This window comes from Sinohyriopsis cumingii, chromosome 11 (genome assembly GCF_028554795.1).
Source record: "Sinohyriopsis cumingii isolate HCF-2022 chromosome 11, ASM2855479v2, whole genome shotgun sequence".
Taxonomy (NCBI): Eukaryota; Metazoa; Mollusca; class Bivalvia; order Unionida; family Unionidae; genus Sinohyriopsis; species Sinohyriopsis cumingii.
The window spans coordinates 43,244,156-43,258,529 of record NC_142971.1 but is presented as its reverse complement, the minus strand read 5'-3'; the positions used below and the strand labels follow the sequence as shown (position 1 = coordinate 43,258,529).

General features: G+C 36.7%; 1 protein-coding gene across 3 annotated transcripts in view; it reads right to left on the bottom strand.

Moving 5' to 3' along the window:
* The window catches only part of LOC149788025 (protein SSUH2 homolog), a 133,000-nt gene that overhangs the window by 73,816 nt on the left and 44,810 nt on the right, over positions 1–14,374 (bottom strand). For 2 of the 3 annotated variants that reach the window (XM_089974300.1, XM_089974297.1), the window contains exon 1: positions 450–542. The exons of the other annotated variant lie outside the window; for it this stretch is intronic. In XM_089974300.1, coding sequence (XP_089830426.1) covers positions 450–478 — 29 coding nt within the window. In that variant the 5' untranslated portion in view covers positions 479–542. Of the gene's footprint in view, positions 1–449; positions 543–14,374 lie in introns of those variants that run through there. 3 annotated transcript variants of the gene reach the window in all.

The window sequence follows — 14,374 nt, the reverse complement described above, 5'->3', positions numbered from 1 at the left end:
TAGATATAACAGCTAATGCAGTTAGAAATACTATTAAAGTATTTTAAAGTCTCTCCGATAGTGTTCAAGCACAATAGGCCACGTTTATTCAACACAATGGTTTTATTCTGTACAGACTATTACATATAAACCTGTCCATTTTATTACATAATGATGAAAAGTTGTTCTCTTTCTGTTTTCTCTGACACACACACCTACACACACGAAGACACATCCGTCTTTAATGATATCACACCCACAAGTACATTAAACGTGATTATCAAATACCGTACAGAAATCGAGCGAGCTAGAGATAAAGAGGGGAGGCAATCATTCGAACATCGTAAGCTAGCTTAACAACATACCCGGAAGCACAGTTTTCTGAAACACACCACCCCAATTATGTTATCAAACAAGCACAACTGTTGGATAACCTACACGCCTTACTTTAAAGAAACAAGAATATTTACCTTCTGTTTAATGGCTTCTTTTCGTCCATTTGAGTCAGTACAGAGTGACAGTTATGTACAAAGTGAAACTATCATACGATTGGGTACTTCATAAGTGCCGATAACCCACTTCCGGATTAAAGGTTTGCCTTGCAGCGATGGACTGAATTATCTTCCTATATACATTTACGATATCAAGATAATAGTGAAATTCATCAACGCCTGTAGCGCAGTTTTTGTGTAAATCTGAAGACGAGGAAAAACATAAAGGCTGTCAAAACAAAACTAACACTACAATAAATACTGTAACAAAAGTCGGGGGGGGGGGGGGGACAGGCTCGTATCATTGCTTACAATTTAACTATCAGTGATACAAGTAATATATAATAATTAAAATTAGTAGTAGTAGTAGTAGTAGTAGTATACAGTACATTTATGACAGGTAAATTGTAATTATAGGCTACTGCATTTTGCATGGGAAAATATGAACGAGTTTTTTATAATTATAATACTGTACGCCCTTGAGACTGCAGTATTAGTCCGAGAAAAAAAACGAGTTCATATTTTCCCATACAAATACAGTAACCTTTTTATTATATACTCATTTTGTTTGTCCACCTAGGCTTAATAATAAAAAGGACACATTACAAGAAACGAAGTAACTGAATTGATGCTTTATTCCAAAATAAATACACAACCGTAGATTGACGAACAATATGAATGCGCAACATAGTACCGTCCAGCGACCTTTGAACTTTGTCGCGCGCTCATCATTAGTTTAAAAAAGTATTTCTTTTGGTTTACTTAAAATTAAAGTTCTCAGTCGTATTATGAATGAATGCGAATTGAAACAACTTTTCTAACTGGTCTGGATTGGATGGATTTTCTTTTTCTGTCGATCCAACTCAATTCTGCTTTTGGTGGACTGCACTTATTAGCCGGGTCAATTCCATACGATGTACATGTGATTTGAGAAGTGGGGAGGGGTACTGGCATCAGCTGTAACTATGTTTATGTTCTGTAATTGATTGTTTGAATCATAATTTGGGAAAGATATAAATTCTTTTATTTTTAATTTTAAAAAAAAAAAGACGCATCGCATTCATTTCGTTTTGAGTGCAGCAAGGAGAACGTGATTTTTGCTGGAAATGTAGTCGATATTACAGTACAGTTTTGCTGTGTGTATTAAGTGTTGGAACCCATGACATGGTTCGTGTAATTCGGATTTGCAAAACTAAGTAAGTAAATACACTCGTTGAAGAAATTCAAGATGCAAAAATGCAAGTAAATTTATTGCCATAGTTAATAACACTAAAGAAGACTATGTTTATGCCCTGTCAAATGTATGCTCTTTGTTGGATGGGACCTCAGTTATGTACATGATCTGTATGGCTTCTTTCGCTAGCCTAACATTGTATTTTTAAAAAAAAGTTAAACTGGGAAAATTGCAAACCATCTGATGATTAACAGGTCATTTAGCCAATGGAAATAAGACTTCTTCGTCATATTGTCTTATTGGCTCTGAAGTGCTTAGTTTTCTACTAAAACCTTCAGTTGTATTTTCTTTCTCGAATTAGTGTTTTGATGACTTGTAAAATGATACTTCTCTGATAGATATGCGATAGCCCTTGGCCTTAAAATGCTTTTCTGTGCTATTTGTGTAGACCCTAGAGGGCACTGGTCATGGTCTGAACCATTCTATTTGCGAAAGGTTACGTACACATCACCCAACTAATTGTTTAAATTGTTATAAGGTTTTTTTTAAAATACTGCATCTCATGTTTGTTGTGGACATTTCGAATATCACGTTCGTTCGTTTGCTTGTTTGAAAGTTTTATTTGTGACTCAGGAAACTCGTTCCCATCGTTCACTGCATCATCTCTACTTTCAAATGGACGAAAACAGCTTGTGTAGTTCATCGAATAATAACTCTCATAATCCAAAAGCTAAAGCTCCTGTCACATGACCGTACATTGTTTGCAAAGCAGTTTCCAACACACGATACTATTTTTAGATACACGTGTTGTGCAATATGACTTTGTGGTATGGAAAAATGCACGATTTTAACAATTTAAAGTTGAAGGAGACAAAATTTAGTATATAATAAGCAACGATACGAGCTCCTGTGGAGAGGATTGGGAAATTTTGCAGTACTACAATTTTTACAGTGTCTTTGTAAACCGTTTAAAAATATACAAATAAACAAATTTTCGTTCTTCATTGTGACGCTATCAGTATATCGATACGTTAAGCCGTATGCTCAATTCTGACATAGTCAACCCAATTGGAGAATCGCTCGGCCATTCAATCCCAGATAACCCATTAAGCATGCTAAGCACGTGCTTACGGCACCAGCCCAACAGGTGCACCAGAAAAAAAAACAAACTAAAATTGTTGAAGAGAAAATTGAATGAATTATATATGACCATTTCGATCTGCATCTACAGGTATTTTGATTTGGAATGATGGCAACACGGGTATTTTCCCACCTGTTTAGCTTTTAATATTGTTTTTGTTTATAAGTTCGACATTTTGTTGGGGGGGGGGATTGGGGCACCATACTATTCTCAGTGCTTAGGGTAGTGGAAGTCCTTAATCCGGTACTGCGGCCATTTCTATTAAATTGAGAAATAATCTCTAATTCTAGGAATACACGTAAGTTTGGTGATTCGCATCAGAATATTTTGCGACAGAAAGGGCCGACATTGTTCCGCCAATACAGTGTGCCATGCGAACAAAAGCAGTCCCGAATATAGTCCATAAGAGCGTCGAATTAGATCCAATGTTTCTTTCTCGACTAGACATAAAAGGCAGATGACTTTCTGATGACGTCAACATTTGTGTACCCATTGGAAACTTTTGAGTCAATTCTGCTGATCATACTTTGAATCTATGGGGACGTCCATTAATTATGTCAACAATTTTTAGGCAATTTTTTTACCACCCCCTCCCCCATTGTCAACAACTGTCGAACTTTCAGTGACCCCCCTACAGTAATTTTACAGCACATGCAAATGGGGGGGGGGGGCATTTACCTGAAATGAACAAGAGTCTGTTATCAAAGTGTACAATATTTGTAAGGCATTAAGGTTACTACATCTGGTTGAAGAAGTTGTATGCTTGTATAGGCTACATAATTTATTTTATGTATTATGTTAAAGATGACTATATAATAGTCAAGCTCTCAAGTTTCCTAGGCTCAGTTATCCATCCTTGGATGGATAGCGCATGGACTTCAATATATATAGCATCTATATATATATATATATATATATATATATATATATATATATATATATATATATATATATATATATATATATATATATATATATATAACATAGATGCTATTTAATAGAAGTCCATGGATAGCTATACTATTTAGATGTCTATGGCTCAGTGCAGTCTTTGAATTTAGTAACAGCTTCCCTTAAAAATCTGTCTACATTCTACAATCTACATTGAGTAAAAACAAAATATGATAATGCAAGACCATGACTTCCTTGGCAAGAGCTCGACCGGTTTAGGATTAAACTGGTGGGCTGTTGACGGGCGAGCGAGTGTGTTCCATACCAACGCACCGACTAATTTCCTATTTTTTGATTTATTAAATTTATTGTAAAAAAAATAATATTGTTGGCGTCAATTTATCTTGAACTCCCCCCTCCCCCATGTCAATAATTGTCAAACTTCTTCAAACCCCCTCCCCCCCCCATTTTGTTGACATAATTAATGGACGACCCCTATGGCGACAGCACTCTGCACTATCGCCGCTAAGTTAACGCCTCTGCTATGTTCTGTCCGGATATGAGAAATTAAGGGACGGATCTATACGTCGCTCTTCATCGTATGGACTCGGGTCACAATTATTACTTCTGGTTCAGTATTAGCTACCATGTCGTAGCTCAATCTGATTAAAATTAGATTTCAGGGGCCCCGAGTGGCCGAGTGGTCTAAAGCGCTCTCCGTTACGGATCACTGCCATCTCACCTCTGTCTGTGTAGGTTCGAGTCTAGGATTCGGCTAACGTGGGTATGTGAGAAAGCTTGCCAGTAGCTTCTCGTGGGTCGGTGATTCTTCCCGGGGTTTTCCCGGGTTCTTCCTCCATCATTAATACTTACCGCCATGCATAGCCTATCGTGTGCTGAAAAATGGCGTTAAACCCCACTAAAACAACAACAAAAATTAAAATTAGATTTCCACTGCCCATTACGTTGGACAGTGCAGATCAGATTACGTCGTAGCCGCAACATGGAGCAAATAAAACTCAAAAACAAAAAGATGATTGTAGTTAAAATCTACTACCTAAGTAAAGTTTTGTTTTTCAGTAAGTTTGACTAATGATAAAGTTATTAAAATCGGAACGTTTACATAAACCATGTCCTGCCCGCCAAGAGAGATAACACCAGATTCTCGTAGTAATTCGTTTTACAAATAAGGCTTGCTATGACGTATTTGGATATTCTTTGATACCTTATTCAATGCATACCATATTGATACGATCTGTTTGCGTTTTCAAAGAAGGCAGCAATGTCCTTTTATGGCACACAAAAAACGAGGCTGAAAACGGAAGTAGTTATCAGTTGAACTAATATGGCGGACAGTTAAAAAGAAAACAATCATAAAGAAGGTAGACGATACTTTAGACGTATTTCTACAATGATATGCAGCAATTATGGTATTAAATAGGATACATATTTCATTTCTTTCAGTATGTGTGAAGAACATGATCAAAATATTTTACAGAAGGATGAAAAAGCGCCGGATGTGAATCATACCCGGTTGCTCCGTTGATACCCCGTCCACGAAGTAGGGGTACTATGAATAGTATTAGTTCAGTATCCGAATGCAGTCCAGGTCTATTTTTACAGCATTTTGTTCCATCTCTCATTTTTTGTGTTGATACATGAGTTAGATTTGGGCATTCTTGGTATTGATTCAAAAGTAATTGTTTATTCTTTAGAATTTGAGCATTATGGCGTGGTTATCTATGTGTATTTCGGCGACAGTCGACAGCAAGTACTGAGGCATTTTTACTGATCTGGAAGTAAAATATGTCACCCTTTGTACGGTGCTTTGTTTACAGTCCAGCCTCTCAAAAAATTGTCTGATAACCTATGACAAGAACTTAACCGTGAGTTCATCTACGAAGGTATTGTAGATTAATATATGATTTATTAGGATTGGACACAGTGGAAAGTTCAGTACTAAGTAACAAATGTAGAGACCATATAGGAAAAATAATTGTGATCTTAGTCCATATTGGTGTAGTATTTTGAGCTGCAATTTTCCTCGACCTTGACGGACGCCATATAATTAGTGTATGTTGTATACAGTCCAAGTATACGACGGTGTCAACCGCGTTGAAGCTAATTTAGTTGTGTGTTCCTTGCACGGAGATTGGTCAGTCCCAAGTTTAACTAAACAATTCAATATTCCTTTTACAAACAGAGATTTTTGAATATATTTCAGATAGCTTTGGTGAGGAACAGTTATTTTTGTAACAAAACATTCAGCATACATGGGGATTGAAATACAGTCATACAATCTCAATTTTAATACTTGTACATGATTTAAAAAGGTTATGGAATCCGTAATGGTACTTTGAAAACAAATGTAAGAGACAAAAACAGTTTAATCTAGCCCATCTCCTAACTCTATATTCATTCTTTAAAATGAACAGAGCAAACAGTTGACACTAAATCCTCAAGAGGTTTCAAGAGGAACGTTATAATCTTACGTTATCAGAGGTCTATTGCTAGGTAAATAAATGGATATAAATTACCCATAAACATTAATTCATGACAAAACGCGTTTGCAAAGTTCAACGAATTCAAATATAATTTTATTGTAAACAGATTTTGTTGATACAATAAAATGTAGTTTTATTTATTAAATTATCCCTCCCTCCCGATATGATGTATTTGTTAATACAGGCCAAAACATTATTTCTTGAGATATTTGAGGAAACGCTCACTTCAAACCATAGTCTTTTTATTTCAAGGCAATCCGCTTTTTTTTCTGGCATTACTGGTAGCCCACATACAATAAAAAGCCAATCTAAGACTGCCCTAGTACCGTCACAGCCGTACAGCTCGAGCTAAGGTTTTCATTAACCTTGAGATAGCTGTTCCTCCACTAGTCTCACTTGGGCAGGTTCCTGCCAATTCAGACTGAAAAGTTTGTTTCGTAAGCAGACAACCCAAAGGAAGATCTCAGATTTCAAGTTTGGTACTAAAATCTGGGACAGGTACCGATGCGTTTTCGTTAGATCTTACTGATAATCACATGGCATACGGTGGCATTCTGATGGACTCGTTTCATGCTTTTATTTTGTCACGTCTTTGAGGTTATGGAACATAGACTCAGTACTACTCGCAGTGGCTGGCCAAGAGTATCGCATCACAAAGACAGGCTTTGAAGATTCGCGTCGACGTAGGATGCTTTACACAAAAGATGGAGAGTGCTAGTGCTTCCAACAGAACTGGCAATCGACTATTTTTGTAAAAGGAACATTTTCGCACAAACAAATTTGCAAGTGAATTGTTCATATTGGGCTTTTAAGGAAGACCTGGTGACGGAGAACACCCTGTGTTTCAGTTAAGTAAATTCTTAAACACAGAATGATGAAATAATAAATGCAAGCTAAAGCTATCTAGCAAGTCTTCAATCTTTGGAAGTCTCCTCAAAAGGGCTGACTGACTATTTGGAAGTCTCCTCAAAAGGGTAGCTGGTCGCTGAATTTATAGTGGCATATCCACCATGCATATACACTAATTCACCACATATGTGGTTGATACAGTTGTGATCAGGACCAGTCTTACAGCAAGGCGGCTGCACGCCCCGCGCTGCAATTGCCAAAGAACTGAACATACTATATTAACCCGAAAGACTGGACCTCGCTGCCGCCGTGGCGCCTTGGGCCTCGCAAACTCTAAGGTTGGGCCTGATTTTGATTAGTCAGACAAACTCTCTCTCTCTCTCTCTCTCTCTCTCTCTGGTCTCTGTTGGTGTTCATCAGCTGTTAAATTAAAGAAGTCCAATATGTGTATGTTACAAATCTTTAAACCCTTCCTAGGAAATTCCCGTAAATGTAATCTTTTGACTAGATCTTGAAAGATTTTACTTGTTAAAATTGCCTTGAACTAATTTAGGTTATAACAATTCATCTGGGTTTACATAAGGTTTAAACAAGATTTCAGTTGCCGTCTTTGGTTTCCACTCGCTGAAGCTGTTTAGGTTGGGACGGACAAAAAAGTCCCTCCATCAAGCTCTAAAATGTAATCATGGCAGGTCCAAAGGCTCTCTTAAAGAAGTGCACGTACATAATATATGCATGCATAACGTCGAAAAGTCGATATTCGTCATCTTCTGGCGAAGTATCATATATTCGTTATTTCAAGAAGACTTTTCACGTGAATTTCTAAGAGATAAATGATATCTCCCTTGATGAAGCCCTTAAAACTTTTTTTTACCAGGGGTTGGGTTCAAACACATAAGGCATGAAGTTTTTAACATGTACACGTGCAATTCATTGTTTATGATCTTTTTGTGCCTATCACGCATCGAAACCAACCCCATTTGTTAAAATAAATAATCTTTACTTAGCATTTGGACACATTGTTAAACATTTTAACATCGGGCAGATCAAGTTCGTAATTTTCAGTCGCCACAAGACAATCAACAAAAGCGTCAACTTGTCAACACAGATCAGATCGCAAGAGTAATGCCCCGCATTCGGATGTGGCTTTGGAAGGCCACCTTTGTATGGTGATATAGACAAGATCATGTAATCGATCTCAAGGAATTTAAAAAGTGTCCCTCGAAGAAAAAAACTCTCAACTGGGCGAAAAGAATTTACAGGAATGAAGGATAAGACCATTCTACCTTTTTAACTGACGAGTACTCACAAAATCTCATAATGCGATAACAAGATTTTCAAATTAACTGCTACTCTGTATGTGTGCATGCGTGTATGTATGTATGTATGTATGTGTATATATATATATATATATATATATATATATATATATATATATATATATATATATATGCATGCATGCCTGCATACATACATACATACATACATACATACTGTTACGTGTTTAGGCTCGAATAAACAGTAACACAGAAAGAGTGAAAACGACAAGCTTTTTTAAAATTTAACAAATAATTTTTTTCCCTGGATAAATTCTGTAAAAACGAAAAAAGAAAAGAACTTACGATTTCAAGAATCAAATCCAAAAATAATCTAAGAATAATCCACGAATTAAATTGCAAAAGTCCTAGTAATAAATGTTCTAATAATTTCAAGTTCGAATCCTGATGGAAAATTCAAGATGGATGACGATGACGTAGTCTGTACTGTGCTGTTTTTTACAGTTCATTGTAGAAATACAAATAATGATACTCCGGTATTGGAAATCCAAATTAAATTTGTAAGCAATGTCTTTCCAAAATTTCTGTGTGAGCACTCCTCAAAATATTTCCAGAGGAAAACAAAAATTAATCCTTTTGAAATCTAACTGATCTAAAGAAAATTATAACTCAAAATCTGGCTACATCAAAACTTGACATCAGTGTAAAAGGCCAAAAATCGAGAAATCTCTCTCTACGGGTCTCTATTAAAACTAACAAATGCGCTGTAATGGAAAAACCGGAATTGCGAAATCGAAAGGGGGATCACGTGATCGTGTTTATGTCACGTACACCAAAAATGACCCTGACGAAAACCAATCATTTTAAAATAAAATAGAACTTGTTTACGAAGGTTGCTATAAATTCTGAAACAAGGTCAGGATTTAGATCAACACCTGGTGTTTACAAAAAGAACGATTCAGGGCAACCGATTTTCTGGATAAATATCATCTCCAGTGAATAAATTTACATTATAACAGCAATTAATAAAATAAAAAAATTAAAACTGACAAACAATTAAAATAAAATAAATATGAATTAAATCATATATATGTAACAATACACACACACACACACACACACACACACACACACACACACACATACATACTGAAATGAAAGTTTAGGGCTACTGGTAATGAACGAGTTAGAACAGGTGGGCGGTGCAGTGATTGCTAAGAAATGCTAAAAATTATGGTAATAGTGATGGCCCATTTCTTTATTTCTTTCAATAACGTTTACCACAACATTCAGCAAAGAGTGTGTGAAAGAATAACTCATAAGTTTAAATAAAATTGCATACTTTTGATATTGAGTATATATGTAGTGGAAATGAAATACCACTGACATCTATTAATAATCCATTTAGTGGCATGGATAAGTGTATTTTGTATGAAACTCGGTGAACTAAACTAGTTCTTTTTTCTGCACATACTTTTTGTAAATAAAATGGATTGTATTCAGTTATAAACAACCCCGACAGTTGTTCCTAAAAAAGATCCGAAGGACTGTTTTGGCCAAAAGCAGTATTTTATGATGAAGACAATAACACATTATTGGTATTAATAATAATGCCAAAATATTTAGTTCCAAACATTAAAATGATTCTCAGAATTAAAAGTCTGCAATATTTTCATATCCTTTGTTCACGTGTCTGTCTTTACATGCTGTACATCTACGGATCACGGCCATCTCACCTCTATCTGCGTGGGGACTTGGCCAATGCGGCTACGCGAGAAAGCTTGCCAGTAGCTTCCCCTGGGTGGGTGGTTCTTTCCGGGGTTTTCCCTGGTACTTCCTCCTCCAGTTATTGAAATCAATATAAATATATAGGTTTCTTCATTACCTTAAGTGTGAATTATCCACAAAGTCTGGTCAAGAAACGTACTTTAAAAACAAAAGATTATCTCGCAAAACCCATTTTTCTTTGAAAAACAATGATCCCGCCCTTTGACCCCCAAATCAGTAGGCTTCAATCAAACCCGAAAAGACCTCCTAATACTTTAGGCAAGGTACTTAAGTTATCATACCCTCTTCCCCACCCCAACAACTCTTTCTAAATTGACCTTGACTTTTGACCTTTTGGTCAAGAAAATCAAATGATTCCTTCATATAAAACGTGAATTCCATCCATGTACTTTAATGAAGGTACATGGATGAGAACTTAAATTTGTTGCCAGAAACCATTTATCTTCTTTCAGCTAAAATGACTTTGATTTTTGACCTTTTAATCCTGAAATCGATAGTCATACCTTACCCCAATTGCAATCCATCCACAAAGTTTTGTGATGTGGGCCTGTATGTTTTATGAGGAAACCGTTTGCATTCTTTCAGTCACAGTGATCTTGACCTTTTACCTTGTAATCTAAAGGTTCTTTTCTTATCCAAATCAAAGACAATAGCAAAACTGAGTTATGGTCTATGATGTCGAACACATTGTATTGTGCGAAAACCATTTGTCTTCTTTCAATAACAGTGACCTTGACTTTTAACATTTTCACCCTGTACAAGCCGTCCACACAGCTGGGTAGCTGTAGATTGTGAAGAAGTTGAGTTATTGTGTAGAAACGAAATTGGTAACAGTCGGACATATGATTGGACAACATAGCTTGGCCTTGGTATAAACAAGTGAGTTCTTTGCGACATTTAGTAAAGTCATTAATATAAGGTCAACAAAAAAAAAAATGGAAAAAATATCGATTTTCTCTATTGTCTACAACTTTAAGTTCAAGGGTATCGCTCTCAGTGAAAATCACATCATCCAATAGACAGCTGTAAATTAAACGTTATTTCAGTCATTTCCTCAAGGCGTGGAAATGAAAACAAGTCTTCCTTGTTTTTTTCTTCACATATTATTAGTGCACTTTTGTTTTGCAATGTTCCTCAAAAATATACGTTGTCGGCCTACCACACTTACATTTTAAACCTTCATCATCCATGATTTCCGACATTTGTTATTAAAATAGAAAAACGCTTTGTGCGACTTTTCCAAAACTGCCGGGTAGAATTCGAACTCGTTCAGGTTTACAGAAATTATACCGATCCGCGATCAAATATCACCGCCGTTACTAAAAGTAAACAAAAAAAAAAAAAAAAAAAAAAAAAAACAACAAAAATTTTTTAACGACTTCTAATTACTCAGTATAATGTGACGATATTTTACAGAAAGCTTCTTGGTAAGAAGTTTTTCAAATCTGTACAGCTGATGTTGATCCGCGATTAAATACGGCTATAGTTATTTTTAAAACAAAATAGAAAAATGTAAACAACTTCTCTAACACCGCGGAAAAGACCTTGTAAATTCAAAACAAATGATCATGATCAGCAATCTGGCCACCAATATAAAAATAGAGAAAAAAAACACTGAAATGACTACTTCTCCAATACCGTTAAATATAATTTGACCAATCTTAAAAAAAATCTTAAAAATTATTGCGGCATCAATCAAGGCTTTTTAAGTGTGTACAAATGATGCTGGTGTGCGATCGAATATGCTGGCGCTACTAAAATTAGTAAAACATTTAAACGACTTCTCCAAAACCGCTAGATAGTACCTGACGATACGAAGCAATCTGGCTTTCCATGCTTGTACATAAACTGATGCCGATCCTCTGTCAAATATGTCAGCCGTTGCTAACAAGAGAAGAAAAATAACAACAACATTTTTACGACTTTTTTTTTCCAAAAGCAGATCGACAGCAGTTATCCAAAGTGGACTGATATCATCTTAACATAGTGGGCTTTCAAAGTGATATAAATGATGCCGATCCACCAATACGACTAGAAAAAAAAAACTGCACAATTTTAACTTAAAAAGAAACTAATTAACAGAATTTGACTATCTCTGACACAAAGCGTTCTGGCATCGGGGCCGTTTACTATTGGATGATTGATGCTGGCGTGCCACCAAATAAGTAAGAAGACAGTTTTCATAACATTCAATAGCATTGGAATAAATTCTCCGAGACTTGTCCAACTACTCATGCATTTGATGTATAGTTAGGCCTGCTGAACGATGCCAAGCCCCCTCCCCAATCTGCGGTTATTTAGCTGCAGTGTCTCTCTCTCTCTCTCTCTCTCTCTCTCTCATATAATGTATGCTAGATTATCTATTCATGTATTTCTTCTTTTTTTATTCCTAAACATAAAAGTATCTCAAAAAGTCCCTTTGAAATATGGGTACTCAGTGCTAAAAAAAACCTAAGAAGTCTACTCTCAGAATTCAAGATCTGTCTTCTGTGCACACAAACTCAAATTAAAAGAACAAGAGCCCCTTGAAGGGGCTGACACCATACTAGGTAAAAAGCATGTCCAGAAATTCAAGACAACACCATTTCTTTATTTTCACTACTGAGTGCTGAAACTATTTCTGATATTCTTCAGCAATAACAAGATTTTCAAGTTAGTTGCTGTGGTGGACATATTTGTTCGTTTTAAATTCATACATCAAGTTTTCCGTGAGTTTGGAAGCTTATGGTTTGCATGCATTTGTCTCGAATGTTAGTAGTGAATAGGGATAGTATAGCGTCAATGGGACTTATCATTAAAAACACCCTTGGGAACATATAGCGTCAAGGGAAATTTAACATGGAGAAAAATCGTGGGAACATATAGCGTCAAGGGAAATTAACATGGAGAAAAATCGTGGGAACATATAGCGTCAAGGGGATTTGAACATGGGAATAGGGGACTGTATAGCGTCAAAGGAATTTAAACAGGGTGGGACTGTATAGCGTCAAGGGAAATGGAACATGGGATTTTTTTTAAAATTTTTTTTAAAAAGGGGTAGGCAATGGAAAGGCTATCTCTTTTCGAGAAATATGGCTGGCCCTGAAAAGGGCCTTTGGGTTTATGTTAATGTATTCATTAACATAAAGGGCACCGTATTGGTCTTCTTCTTGTCCTTAGGCTGCGTCTCACTGTTGGTCCGTAAACCAGCACTCTTTTCAGGCATCCTTGTCTTTCAACGTAGATCCTACGTATCCACAGGCTGGTGTTTGTCCTGTGGACAACGGTCCACTTGGATCGGACATACATGAGCAAGTCTGTCCGAAACATCATGGAAGACACAAGGGTGGATGACTCAACTGTGGTCCACATCTTGAAGCGACGAGAACAGGTGAATCAATGCACTGAACTGCGCTTATTTATAGGTACAGGTAGGATTGAAACGGATTGAGTTCATTCACCAATCCGAACACGCGTTACAAAATTCAGTCAGCCCGCATCCAATCCGAAGAGAGCAGTCTGTGACGTCACGTGGTCTATATAGATTCGCTAGCGCTTGTGTGCAGTCAATCTATGCGACAGTGATTCAACATGACGGAAACTCAGAAAACGATCCATTGGGCTGCACCAACAGGGGAGACTGCCCAAGGGAACTCGGACTTACTTTCAGAAGAGGTGAATTGGGATTTTGTGGATTTTCTCTCCTCGCAAGAATTTGTTCCGGAACCTTCGTTACCTTCTTCATTACTGCAAGTGGAGAATTTTAGACAGAGACAGAAAGAAGAATTGGAGAAATTTATACAACGACAAAAGGAAGCGGAACAGGCTTTTCTCCTACAGCAACAGCAACAAGAAGAAGAGGTAAGAAAAAAACAACAGCAACAACAGCAAGAAGAAGTAGCAGCAAAGAAACAAGAGGGTGAAAATCAAACGGTCACGGTACTGTTGGACATTTTAGCGGAGTTAAGGAGTCTGAAACAAATGTATCAGACTTCTTTATCACGACCAAAGAGAATACGACCTTCCCGAGCTAAACACGTCAACCCTGTGACTAAGCCTACCGTACCACCCTTAGTGATTTCAACCCAATCATTATCATCATCAACATTACGCAGTCCAGAAGTAGGCCTTGGCCGTGGCAAAGGCATAAGGCAGTTAAAGTTGATTGCTTAAACTCACCCCTTCACCATGAAGAAAAAGGCCCTTTTCAGGGCCACCCACATTTCTCGAAAAGAAATACAATTTCAATTTGCCAATAACTCAAAAAAAAAAAAAAAAAAAAAACCCACCCATTTTACCCT